The sequence below is a fragment of the Arvicola amphibius genome, chromosome 10 (genome assembly GCF_903992535.2).
Source record: "Arvicola amphibius chromosome 10, mArvAmp1.2, whole genome shotgun sequence".
Taxonomy (NCBI): domain Eukaryota; kingdom Metazoa; phylum Chordata; class Mammalia; order Rodentia; family Cricetidae; genus Arvicola; species Arvicola amphibius.
Window position 1 is genome coordinate 45,413,997 of NC_052056.1, and position 13,603 is coordinate 45,427,599.

The following is a 13,603-nucleotide window of genomic DNA, read 5'->3' on the forward strand; positions in this document are numbered from 1 at the left end:
GATGGAAATTGAACTCAGGATCTCTGGAAGAACAGTCAGTGCTCTACCACTGAGCCATCTCTCTAGCCCCCTCTCTGTTCTTCTGATCCTATACATTCTCATGTTTTACCTGAGATAAAGTTCCAGTCTAAAAAGTAAAAGTTGAACATTTACCTCCTCAAGAGGCCACTTTGACTTCAAGATTCTGGTGCAATTATTGTTACATCTGTCACTTTGTCTACCAGACTCTTAATTATAATGCCGTTTATTCATATTTTTAACTTTGGTCTTTTATCATTTATAGAAGTTTACCAAAATATTTGCTTTATGGTTTCTTCTGAATTTTTTGTTCTCTCTTCTATAGCTGTTCTACTATCCAGAGCAGTATGGTTTCTTGCAATAGGCATTAGGTTCTTTAATTGGAATAAATTTCCTCTAGACTGAACTGGATTTGGCATAGGGGTCTGCAAGAGGCCCATCAAGGTGTTTCCCAAAGGCAAAGGATTACCTTGAATATTTCTAACTCTGTTTCATTCATGTGTGTATTCTGTGTGTTAGTACTGTTCCATTTGAATTGCTCTGACTTTGTAGTAAGCTTTGAAACTGGACTCCAGCTTTGTTTACCGTCTCAATCTCACTTTTAAACTGTATTAGTACTAGAATTCCAGTTTCAAATTTTAATTACATGAAAAGCAAGTGACTTGAAAATTTTGTTGTACAAAAAAAAAAAACCAAAAACAAACAAAAACCCTAAATCAGATTGCTTCTTTGTTAACATGGCTTTGGGTTGATGCTTTTGCTTTTTAAGTTTTCTAGCCTGATGTGTTAGCTCATACCTGTAATCCTAGCACTTAGGAGACTGGGGCAGGAACATCAGTTCAATACCAAGTGGGCTATATAGTAGGTTTGTTGGCAGCCTGTGCTAGATGAGATGAGAGAGAGAGAGAGAGAGAGAGAGAGAGAGAGAGAGAGAGAGAGAGAGAGAGAAGAAAAAGATTATTGAGGTGTCATTTGTATACCTCCTTCACTCAGCGCCCACTTCAGTGGTTTAGGATGTCCACAGTGTCATATAGTCATTGTCACAGTAAAGTTTTAGAACACTTTTGTTGTTACCTAGAAAAGAAACTCCGTACCCATTAGTTGTTTCGGGGAACCCAGTTTATGAGAGTCGGTAACCAAAGGCAGCAAGTGCAGAGACTGAGAGGCCAAAGAAAACTACAGGCAAATCCAGGATTTAACAACCTGCAATGTGTTAGTGATGCAGAGAGCAGAACCTGTCTTGGGCAGCAACAGGACAAGAAGATCCTGGCACCTCACAGACAGGAGGAATGGGTCCAAATACTAAGCTAGACAAAGCTATGCAAAGGTAGCCTCCCCAAATCAGAACATACCTGAGCTTTATTTTAGGGGAAAAAAAACTCCCCCATGCAACTAATATGTCATTTGCTAGTTAGGAAACTGTCCAGATACCATCAACCAGCGCAAAGTGCTCAGCTGGCTGTCTTTCCATACAGTGTTTATAATTTGCACCTGTGGCATTCAGTAAACAAAGCGGCAGTCCATCAACAGAAAAATGGATAAAAAAAAGGTAGTGTTACAGGTTCATACACAGTTTAGGTTCATCCTCAGTAAATAAAAGAAGCAGTGTATACTTTTACATTAAGCTGAGTGTTAGCTTGCTACAAGAGAATTTCAGCTAACATGTCTATATAACATCCAGAGGAGGAAACAATATAGTAATTACTTTTTAAACTGGGAAGGGGTTGACTAGGAAAAGCCAAGAAGGAACTTTGGTGATAATATCTGTAGTTTGATAAGGATTGGGTCATAGAAGTGTATCCATCTGTCAAACCTCACTGAATGGTGTATTTAAAATGTTTGTAATTTGTGTTTGAGTTTCACCTAGATCATGTGATTAGATGCATGAGTTCTGAGAACCACCATGTATGAGCCACTGAGCTTGGCTGCTTTCCCAGTAATTGTTTCTTTCCACGCAGATATAATAACTCATAGATTATTAATATAAATTTAAGCATTTATCTTTAAAAATTCATGGAACTTTAACTATTTTAAGTAGTATGTTTATTTAGTCATATAAATATTGTATTAAAAATGCCATTTGGGCTGTGTATGTGACTCAAGTGGTCTAAGACCCTGAGTTATTTAACACTAGTGCCAAGAAGCGAAAAACAGCCATGTCTTCATTAGTAGGTTAATTGGTAAGTAGATGATGAGTTATGGTAATGTAGTCCTTTATTCTTGTTGTTTTTTAACATCAGAAATGTAAATTGTGGAGGGTGGGGAGATAGCTGCATCAGTTAAGTGCTTGCTTTGCGTACTTGAGGACCTGAGTTCACAGCTCCAACACCCATGTAAAAGCTAGGCATAGGGCTCATGCCTGTAATGCCAGTGCTGAGGAGGAAGGGAAAGGAGTACCCTGGGCCCTGCTAGTCACTCAGTGTCTGTCTCACAAACAAGAGTGAGGAAAGAAAGCACAGCATCAGCCTCTGGCCCCTCGCTTCTGACTCTGGCACGCGCTCACTGTGCAACTCCAATTGACCTGGATTCATGGTGCTCCTGCCTCAACCCCCTCAGTGCTGTGAGATTACATCCATGTAATCACATACCATACCAAAGATTTTGTATTCTGCTGCTTTTCTGAAGTTGTTTGTCAGATCCAGATTGTGTGTGTGTGTGAACTCCATGGGGTTTTTAAGTATAGAATCATGTCATCTACAAATAAGAATAATTTAACTTCTTCCTTTCTAATCTATATCCCTTTTAGATCTTTTTGTGTGCATGTGTATATATGTTGTCTGATGTATGATGTATGTATGATGTGTATGTGCATGTGTGGACATGTACACTTACCTGTGCATGCACATATGAGGTTGACCATGAGTACCTTCCTCCATTATCCTTGACCGTATTTTAATTTTGTTTTGTTTCCCCGACCAAGGTTTCTCTGTAACAGCCCTCACTGTCCTGGAACTCACTTTGTAACATCTGCCTGCCTCTGCCTCTGGAGTGCTAGGATTAAAGGTGTGTGCCACCATGCCCAGCTCTTATTTTAATTCTTTTAATATAAAGTCTCTCGCTGAACCTGGAATTGTTGTTTGACTTGGACTTTGACCCTTGAGCCTGTGGGATCTAGCTGTCTCTGTCCATCCAGACTGGGATTCCAGGCGTGTGCTTCTCTCTCAGCTTTTTATGTGGGTGCTGAGAATCAGCTTAGCTGCTTGTGCTTGCACAGCAGGCACTTTGCCCGCCCAGTCACTTCCCCGGCTCTAATTTGAAGTCTTTTGAGACGCCTCTACATTGATTTCCATAGTGGCTACTTTAACACCCTCCCTTGAATAGCATTTCCATTAAAATCAGGAACAGTAAGAGAGTGTCCACTTTCTTCACTCTTATTTAATACAGTTTTCAAAGTCTTAGCTAGAGCAAGAAGACAAAATAGAAAGCTATAAAAGGGGGCAATCAAATGGAAAGTGGTGTCCTTCTGTGGCCTCCACAGCTAGGTGCACCAACACACTCATGTGTACACACTGCACACACGAGTGCATGAATATGCACACACACTAACATACAAGAAAAAAACTAAAAGAGTTTCCATATATGTATGACCCATTCTTGGTATATACTATTCCTGGCATAAACCCAAAAGATTATATATGCTATTATTGTAGATACACTTGCACATCCATGTTTATTGTTGCTATCTTCACAATAGTAAGGAAATAAAATCAGCCTAGAGGTCCATGAACAGATGATTACTGTAATACACACACACACACACACACACACGGATTTTACTCAGTTGTAAAGAAAAATGAAGTTATGAAATGTCCTGGAAATGAATGGAATTGTAAACCATTTTAAGTAAGGTAAACCTAGACTCAGAAACATAAATCCCACATGTCTCTCACCTATAGACTCAAAGACATGAAACTCACAGATAGAAAGCACTGATACCCTTGATAATTGATATTATCTGTGCCTAGGAAACATTATTCTAAAACAGCTAAGTTTCTTGGATATTCTAAGCATAGAGAAAGAAAAGAAAGGAAAGGAGAAAGGGATGTCATCAAAGAAGATTTAGGATCCTAGACCCTCCTACAGCTTGTCGCTTGCCAGTCTGGTTGAAGCTGTAAAGTGTGTTGTTGCATACACAGTGCACAGGCCTTCCGCCTGTCTTCCTATCTCAGATCAAGTTTTCAGTCACTCCTACAGAAAAGAACAAGGCAGGGAGATGGCTTCGCACTTAATGCACTTGCTGTGGGAGCCAAGAGGACCAGAGTTTAGATCTCCAAACCCCACAAATACCAGGTAGTGGCTCACCTCTAATTCTGGCCTCTGGAGGTAGAGACGAGATCCCCAGAACAAACTGCCTTAGGAGACTAGCCATGTTGACAGCAAGCTGAGTTCAGCTGAGATTCATTGCCTCAAAAAGAATAAAGTAGAGGGCAATCAAGACAACTGGACACTGGGATGTCCTCATGCATGCACATTTGCACACTCACATGTGCCCCCACATACACATGCACATGTAGAGAAGAAATAAAATTTTACATAAGGGAAATAGGAACTGGAAAGTTAATTGTAGAACTGAGGGCTAGTGTTAATATTAGACATAACATGGAGGTCTTCAGAGATGGGTAATGAGGTCAAAGAGACCATGAGCAAACAGAATAGAAGAGAGCATGTCCACATGCCCTCCCTGTCTGTAAGACCCACCGTTTTTAGGGTAGAACATGGATTATCCATTGGGAAAAGGCTTTTGAGAGGAATTCCATTTACATGTCCTCCATTGGTGGGGAGCCGTCAGGATCACCCTGTGTCCCTCTCAAACATGCCTGCATGCCATTAGTTGCCAGCTTCACCTCATGCCTAACTGGTGCCTATAAACACTCATTGTTCTTTCTTTTCTTATAGTAAGAAGAGAACATAACCTATAGAGGCCGTCTTTTGGCAGAAGATGGTAGATTTGAACCAGAAAGAGGAGGAGTTGGAAGCTAGGAATCCAAAGTGAAGAAACTCTGCGAGCCCTTGGGTGAGAAAGGAAGCGGGTTGTTAGGGTACTTATGTGCTGACTGCCCCACACCGCTGCGAGTGGTTGTCTGTAAGGAGAAGGTAGAACAGGAGCAGACTGCTGAAGTGAGTTGTTTTTGAAAAAAAAATTATATTTCTTTTTTTGTGGTGTGTGCGCGCGTCTGTGACACGTGTGTGGAGGTCAGAACACAACTTGCAGGAGTCAGTTCCTCTTTCTGCAGTGTGGGTCTCGGGATGGAACTCAGGTCTTCAGGCTTGGCAGCACTCTTACCCACTGAGGCACCTTACCAGCCCTGGAGAGGAGTTTTGACACACATTCCCCACAGGGCACATCAGTCAGTGCTTCTTGTCAGTCCCTTGCTTACCTTCCCTCCTGTCCAGGGCTAGTGCTTGTTCTAAAATATCTTGTAAATATCCAGAGCTAACATTTCCTGCAGCCTTACTGCTTCCAGGCCCCAAGGTGTTGTGCCTTCCTTGCCTTACTTCATTCCCTTCTCAAAACAACCCAATTATGCAGATAAAACACCTGAGGCTCCAAAGAGGTAAACAGTTGGCCCACAGCCAAAAGCTAGGAAGTGGCAAGTCAGGTTTTAAACTCTTGCCTTCTGAGTTCACCTCTGTACTTAGTACTTTCTTTCCCTTCCCAGAAGAAAAAGGGGAGTCGTATTCGTACCTCCTTTCCTGTAGTCCAGCAGGCCCCCTAGCTTGACAGCCTATTCTGGAAGGTTGGTTGCCAGTTCCTGAGAGTTAAGCATTAATATTTACATAATCAAACTCTGGAAAAACCAGAGGCGACTGAAAGAAATCACAGTATATTGTTGACGTTGCATACCTGCACATCCTGTGTTAATATTTCCACCTCCAGGCTCTTTCTATTCATGTGTGCATTTTCCTGTAGGACTTCGTTTTTACCCGGGTCGTGGTGTAGCTACTCAACAAGCAGGAAGCTGAGACAGGAAGATTATAAGTTTTGAGATCATCCCTGAACTATATAGTGAGGCCTTGTCTTCATATTTTAAATATCGGTAGAGCTTTCGTGCCCACAGAGTAGTGAAGTCTCCGTTGAAAATATTAGACTGCTGGCACTTGGAAGCTAAAAAGCCTCACCATGGTTTGCACCTGCTCTTATAATAGTGTTTGTCCTCTGTTGTTTCTGGAGAGTGATCTGGCAGTGTGTTCTTACAGTTCATGCTGGCCAAGCACTTTACCAGCTTTGCCAGGGAGATCTTACTGTGAAGCCAGGGCTAGTCTAATGTAGTGGCCTCCATGTTACTAGGTGTCCTATGGGATGGCTCGCGAGTTGGGCAAGGGACTGGAGATTGAAACATACACACACACACAGAGAGAGAGACACGAGTCACTCTTGAAACAAGAATTCCCCCTTTATTGTGTCCAGGGCAGCTTATATAGGGCTCTCCTTGGCTATGCCCTAGCTCTCAGGATTTTTCAGCTGCAAACCCACCAGAAACCACTCCCCTGCCATCAGGAACTCATGAGAGTCTCGTGCTCAGAGCAGCTGCAAGAACAGGAAAACAAGCTGTTTACACTGGCAGGCAAGGGGTCATAGAAAATTCAGGGTCTGAGGGTCTACAGTCCCCAGCAGTCTGACACTTGCCATGCAGCTCAGGCTGGCCCTAAACTCATGATCCTCCTGCCTCAACCTTCCTAGTACTGGGATGCCAAGCATGTATCCTATTTTCTTAAACCCTTTTAATCTATGACACCTGGTCAAGTGTTTTTTGTTTGTTTGTTTGTTTTTGTTTGCTTGTTTAGCTTTTTGGTATTAAAATCAAAATTGCCATTTGGTTTCTCCAAACTCTAGAATGACTAAATGCCTTGGTGTATCTGTCTCTTTATATCTTTGTAGGTTCCTATTACTGCCACCATGCCAGAAATGACAGAGCATGAGACGCCAACGAAAAAACAGCACAGGTGTGTACCCACAGCCCCGAATTATATATACCACTTAGGCAGGGGAGAAACAGAATTAGCTGCGAGTTTGCTAACCAACCCTTAGTGAACCTGTATTCAGATGCCTAGAAAATGATTAATCTCCAAAATATGTGTGGATGGACAGTAAAATAGATTTACTAAAGGAATGCATGGCTAAAATTTAGCTGTCCTTGTTTTCTCAGCAGTCCAACAAGTAAGGATGGTCACCAGTAGTCGAACAGCAACCATAGGGCTCACAGAGACTGAACCAACAGCCAGGCAGGCTGCATCAGACTGACCTAGGCCCTCTGCATGTGTGTGACAGTTGTGTAGCTTGGTCTTCTTATGGGACTCCTAATGGTGGGAGTGGGAGCTGTCTCTGACTCTGCCAGCTTCTGGAACCCTATTCCTCATCCTGGGTGGCCTTGCCCAGCTTTGGTATGAGGGGATGGGCCTAATCTTACTGCAACATGTGCCATGTTTGGTTGATAGCCATGGGAGGATGCAGGAGTAGATGGGGGTGAGCAGAGGGGAGGTAGACGGGGGGGGGGGGGGGAAGCAGCAGGCGGGGGGAGGACTGGGAGGAGAGGAGGAAAGGAAAACTGGTTGAGTTGTAAAAAATATATATAATTTTAAAAATTATACCAAATTTTTGTTACATGTTTGCTTCCTAAGGACATTTTTATTGGTACATCTAGATTGTATTTAGTTTGTAACATTATAATCCATTAATGACAATATACGCAGCATTACTTTCATTTTCTTATAGCTCCTGTCCTGAGTTTCTAGCATTTTAGGCAATGTCTGCTTAGAATTGTATGGCCACTGTTTTTCAGTAAGGTTGAAACCACTGTATTCTCTTCCCTTACCGAAAAGCTATCAGTGAAAGCTAATGTGTTGAGTAATTATGCAAAATGGGGAAGTCAGTGTCTTTAGGAGAAGTTTTTAAGGAAAGGTAAGAGTTGGAAAATGTGAATACACAGATGAGAAAGATGACCAGATGCAGGGACACCGAAGGTGCTGCCGCCACCACGTCTCCCCTGCTGGAACTCACAAAGCTACGCCACACTGTCATTCCGTCTCCTAGTCACTCCTGCCTGCAGTCCCAGGCACTTCCCGGGACAGCCACAGTTAAGGAACATTTTCAAAAGTGAAGGCTTTCAGTGATCGATTCTGTTCTAGCATGTGATTTCTGGTATCAGTAGAGAATCGCTCTTCCTTCCGGAAATGCTATCTATTGGATTTATTTGAAAGTATCTGCATTGTGGTTCTCATGCTGTAATATGAACTAATTTTTTTTCTTTGGGTGTTCTTTATTGCTGCAACAAAGACAGTTTCATATTATTTATTTTTATGGTTAGGAAAATATTCTTTTTTATTATCTTCATGTTCCTGACTGTGTGCTTCTGTTTCAGAAAGAAGAACCGGGAGACACACAATGCAGGTGCGCACTGCAACTGGGACTCTGCTGGAATTAGTTATGCCGTAGTTGATTATACATATTATGTTGTGAACATAAAATTATTTGTTATTTTTTTTTTTTTTTTTTGGTTTTTGAGACAGGGTTTCCCTGTAGTTTCTAGAGTCTGTCCTGGAACTAGCTCTTGTAGACCAGGCTGGCCTCGAACTCAGAGATCCGCCTGCCTCTGCCTCCCGAGTGCTGGGATTAAAGGCGTGCGCCACCACCGCCCGGCCTATTTGTTATATTTTAGAAAGGGCACCTTTAGGGGCTGGAGAGATGGCTCAGCAGTTAAGAGCATTGCCTGCTCTTCCAAAGGTCCTGAGTTCAATTCCCAGCAACCATACGGTGGCTCACAACCATCTGCAATGAGGTCTGGTGCCCTCTTCTGGTCTGCAGGCATACAAGCAGACCCAATACTGTATACATAATAAATAAATATAAATAAATATTTAAAAAGGAGAAAGGGCACCTTTATTATCTTTATTGACAAAATCTTCCCAGAACCTCACAGAGCTGACTATAACACCTGATTTGCAGCCTACTTTGGACTGGTTATGATATTAGACTATTTGGGGGCCAGTGTTGGAAGGCTTTCACTCAGGACATTGGGAAATGTTATAGAGGGGCAGCTCCCTGAGGAAGAAAGGGATGAGCCATGGGCTCTTTGCATGTGGCAGTCTTCCTTGTGAGATAAGAGTGGCTCTGTAGACCAGGCTGACTTCGAACCCACAGAGATCCACCTGCCTCTGTCTCCTCATTACAGGCTTGTGCTGCTATGCTAGCTACATGTGGAGAATCCTAAGTTGTATAGATTTCTATTATAGAAACAAATGTATAAAATTAATATGATCTTACCTCAAGTGTTAGAAGTACAGGCTGCCCTCAGGGAAGTGTAAAATGTTCATTTTGTAACCATTTTCACTTTGACACACTCTGTAACATTTTATTTTTAATCAGGGACTGCATTCTGCACTCAGAAAAAAAAATATAAAAATTGCTTTCTATTAATCTATATCTGTAACTATAGCTATACATAAAAGATCCCTGGGGAGAGTTTATCCAGAAAGCTGCATTGAACACTGGTGGAATGAATTTATCATCTTTGAAATCTACTCTTATATAACAATGAGTACTATTGTTAGAAAATTAATAAAGTAAACCACACTTAAGAGCCTACCCATCAGTTATTAGAAAGGAAGACTTTAAGAGATAGCCAAGAGGTAGGGGTGTGTGTGTGTGTGTGTGTGTGTGTGTGTGTGTGTGTGTGTGTGCGCGCGCACGCCCACAGAGGTTTGGATCCCCTAGAAGCTAGAGTTACAGGTGATTGTATGCCATCTAATGTGGGTGCTAGAAACTGGATCTGGTCCTCTGGAAGAGCAATATATGCTCCCAACTGCTGAGCCATCTCTCCAACTCTTAGGCATGTTTTTACTTTCAGCATCTTATAGAAATTATTTATATGAATTCTTGTGTACTCTTATTTAGAGTTTGGTATGTCAGTCTGGAACATTTTGGCAGTTAATTGACAAGTTTTCAGTAGCCCTGTGTCCTAGTTTCATTTCTGTTGCCACAATGAAATATCCTGACCAAAAGCAGCATAGGGGAGGAACAAATTTATTTGACTTAAAGTTCTAAGTTACTGTCAGTCACCAAGGGAAACTCAAGCAGCTAGTCACATTACATTCAAGATCAAGAGCAAAGAAGCAATACGTTCTTGTTTGCTTTTAACTGCCTTTCTCCTTTCTTATACCATTCAGGACATTCTCTTCTATCATTCTGGGGAATGGAGTCACCCACAATGAAATAGGTTTTACTACATCAATTTGTAGTTAAAACAACCCCTCACAGATAAGACCACAAGACAAGCTGGTCTAAATTATCTTTTTTTAAAAGGTGATCTTAGGCTATGTTAAGTTGATGTTATAGCTAGCTTGTACTCTGTTTCTTAGATGAAAAAGATTGTACCTGGCCAGAGTGGGTATCCCAGAAACTATAGAAAACCAAGCCAATACCTTTTCTTATCTATTTTAAGACACAGCCAACAGCTGCTTCTATTCCAAAAGGGCCTAGTCATCCTACACTAGGTGTTTTAAGGATCTTAAAATTTAAAGAAAGGTCTCATTTGCCCAAAAGAGACAGCTTTTTCGTAACTTCTTAGTGATTTCTTTCAATTTGGTCATTGGGCTGTTGTGATAGAGCTCAACAGGTGACGTGGCTTGCCACTGAGCAGGGTAACCTGAGTTTGAGAACTGGAGCCAACATGATGGAAAGAGAACTGGCTACAGTAAGATACCATCTGACCCTCATGTATGTGCTGTACACATACACGCACACATGTGCACATGTAGTGACATTTCATTTGTATTTTAATAAATAAAGCTTGCCCGAAGATCAGAGAGTAAAACAGCCCCACTGGTCAGCCTTACAGACCAGGGAGTGGTAACACACACACTTAATCCCAGTAGTCACACTCGTTTTCCAGTGTAGAAACCAGGTGGTACATGCCTTTAATCCCAGTGTTGCACACATTTACTCCCAGCCCTAGAGAGGCTTATAAAACGGGAGGAGGCAGCTCTCAGACACAGTCTCATTCTGAGATTCCTGGAGGCAGCAGCACCATTTCAGACTGACACTGAAGGAACAGCCAGTGGCTGGCTGCTTTGCTTTTCGGATCTTCAGGTTGAACCCCAGTTTCCCTCTGAGTTTTTATTAATCATGCTCTAAAATAAATAAATAATACATGAAACAAGATAAAAGTGAATTTGAAAAATAAATTTGTTATCAGTAAATCTCTACTAGTTATTTTAATTATAATGGAAAGATAACCTAATAATAATTCCTTTTTATAATTTAATGTTGTTATTATTTATGGTTTTCTTTACAATGTTTATCATTTTGATTTAAAATATTTTATTCTTAGAAAGCTTATGTACAGTCTTTCTTGTTTGGGGTAAATAATGATTTTTGGCCCAGGGTTCAATTCTCTTTCCATGTCCATGCTAGACAGGTGTTCTGTCACTGAGCTGCAGACCCCCAGCCTCTTCTGTATAATTCTTTCCTGACAGTTCTTTGCCCTGAGAAATTAGATACTTTGACCAAGTAGTATAAGGGTTGATAATGTGTTTTTCCTCTTTGTAGTGGAGAGGCACAGAAAGAAGAAAATCAATGCTGGGATAAACAGAATAGGAGAACTGATCCCGTGTTCCCCTGCTCTGAAACAGGTAGGCGCCCTCATCCTCTGAAATAGGTAGCCCCCTCCCCTCCCCAAAAGCAGGAAGATATCCACTGTATTTCTTTTCTCTACTTATTAGTAGAAAGTGCTCTCAATTATTTTAATGTCTAGAATGATTATTGTTATTCACTGTCATTTATCAAGGACCAAGGGATGTTTTAAGTTGATAGCTTATTTTTCATTCATTTCATTTATCTGTATACTTTCATTTTTCTTGTGTTTCTAGTAATCTCCTAGTACAGTTTTCTACATGGTCAGATATACCATGTGGTTGCTAGACTGTTGTTCCTTTTCCAATTAGTCTAAGGTAGCCAGTGTTTAGATTGATATGATCTACTATGTTTTCTAGCATTGCTTTCTCATCATTAATGTTCTTTATGTTTTTAAAATTCTTACCTAGAGTCTTTTAGGGATTTTTGATTTATTCCTCATGCTCTCCACACATGTCCCATCCCATTTTTTTGAGCCCGGGTATTGCTATCTAGCCCAGAACTCAATATTCTCTTCCTTCACATCCGGTCTCTTCATGACTTATTAAATCCAATTATTAATTATAAATCTCAACTTAATGCATTATCCCTTTCTCTAGTGATGGTAATTTTTATTTCTTAAAATAATGAGGTTAAAACTCATTGAATACAAAACAAATAATTCAGATAATATGTAATCATAAAAAACTAAACAAAAATTGACATCCCACTTTCAAGTTATGATCACTAATAATACTGTACATCTGTCTGGATTTGGCTTTATCAGTGAGTGTCAGTTCTGCTTTGGAACCTGACTTGATCATTTCTACTCAGAGTCCATCCTGAGCTGTTAGTTGTAGATAACTTTTTCATATGATCACTTCTCCTTCATGGCTATATAGTATTCCTTTGCAGCTGGAATCTGAGAACTTGTAGTTTTTAAACTAATTTTAATTAAATAATCTATGTAAATAAATATGTGTATATAGTAAATAGCATTAAAAAAATCAATGTCAATGTTCTTCCTGCTTCCTAGCCTTAACACAGCTTTCATAGACAGCTATTCTCAACTTTTCCCTTTAATACTTAGTTTTTCATTTCTTAGTTTTCTGTATACTTTTTAAACTTTTGAGATTGTGCACACGCGCACTGTGTGTGTGTGTGTGTGTGTGTGTGTGTGTGTGTGTGTGTGTGTTGACCACACCTGATGTGATGGCCAGAGGCGGACATGGGATGTCTTCCTTTATCATTTTCCATCTTTTAAAGATGTGGCATTTTTATTAATTCTTTGAGAATTTCATTCATCTTACAATCTATTTTGATCATATTTACCCTCAACTCCTTCCCAATTCCTCCCAGTTCCACTCCCTTTCCCACCTCCTCCCAACATCATGCCCCCCCTCCCTTTTTTATTGCAGGAGAAAAGTTTGTCCTCATGGAAGAGACTGGTGTATAGGTCTATTCTGGTGTGGTGCTTATTCAGTAACCAGCACCCGTAAACCTGTACTCACTCATAATTCTTTTATTATGGATCTAGTCTGACTTTCTGGGTGCAACCCTGAGCTAGACCCCTCCAGTCACAGGGTAGGATGAGGTGGTGATTTGTCTTCAGGTGCTGGACCCAGCCTGCAGTCAGGGAGCTTGCCTTGGTGCTGGTTGTCCTGTCTCTGGCATAGAAAAGGAGCCTCGAGCTGGCTCACAAAGCAATTGCACAAGGGCATCTCTTTCTTTCCCTGTTGAAGTCATGGAGGCCTGTCTGACTTGAAGGACAGACACAACACCAGGTCACACCCACTCAAATGGACTAAAATTCAACCATTTTAAGTCTCCGCCTGGGAGTGTTAGAGACTGGCCTTCTAGGAGATGTCCAGACAGGGCTGGAGAATCTAGAGCTATGCACAGTATTTTGCTTTGCCCCATGTTGACTTAGGATCTTTATCTTGGCTAGTTGTGTTTCAACTGTCCCTGAGGTTGAAA

The 13,603-nt window shown here is 41.1% G+C and overlaps 1 protein-coding gene across 3 annotated transcripts in view; it reads left to right on the forward strand.

Moving 5' to 3' along the window:
* The window catches only part of Usf3 (upstream transcription factor family member 3), a 49,462-nt gene that overhangs the window by 18,310 nt on the left and 17,549 nt on the right, over window positions 1-13,603 (forward strand). For 2 of the 3 annotated variants that reach the window (XM_038345250.1, XM_038345251.1), the window contains exons 2-5: window positions 4,915-5,032; window positions 6,899-6,963; window positions 8,379-8,407; window positions 11,564-11,646. In XM_038345250.1, the coding sequence (XP_038201178.1) occupies window positions 6,917-6,963; window positions 8,379-8,407; window positions 11,564-11,646 (159 nt within the window). In that variant the 5' untranslated portion in view covers window positions 4,915-5,032; window positions 6,899-6,916. The remainder of the gene's footprint in view (window positions 1-4,914; window positions 5,033-6,898; window positions 6,964-8,378; window positions 8,408-11,563; window positions 11,647-13,603) is intronic. The other variant, XM_038345252.1, reaches the window with a different exon arrangement.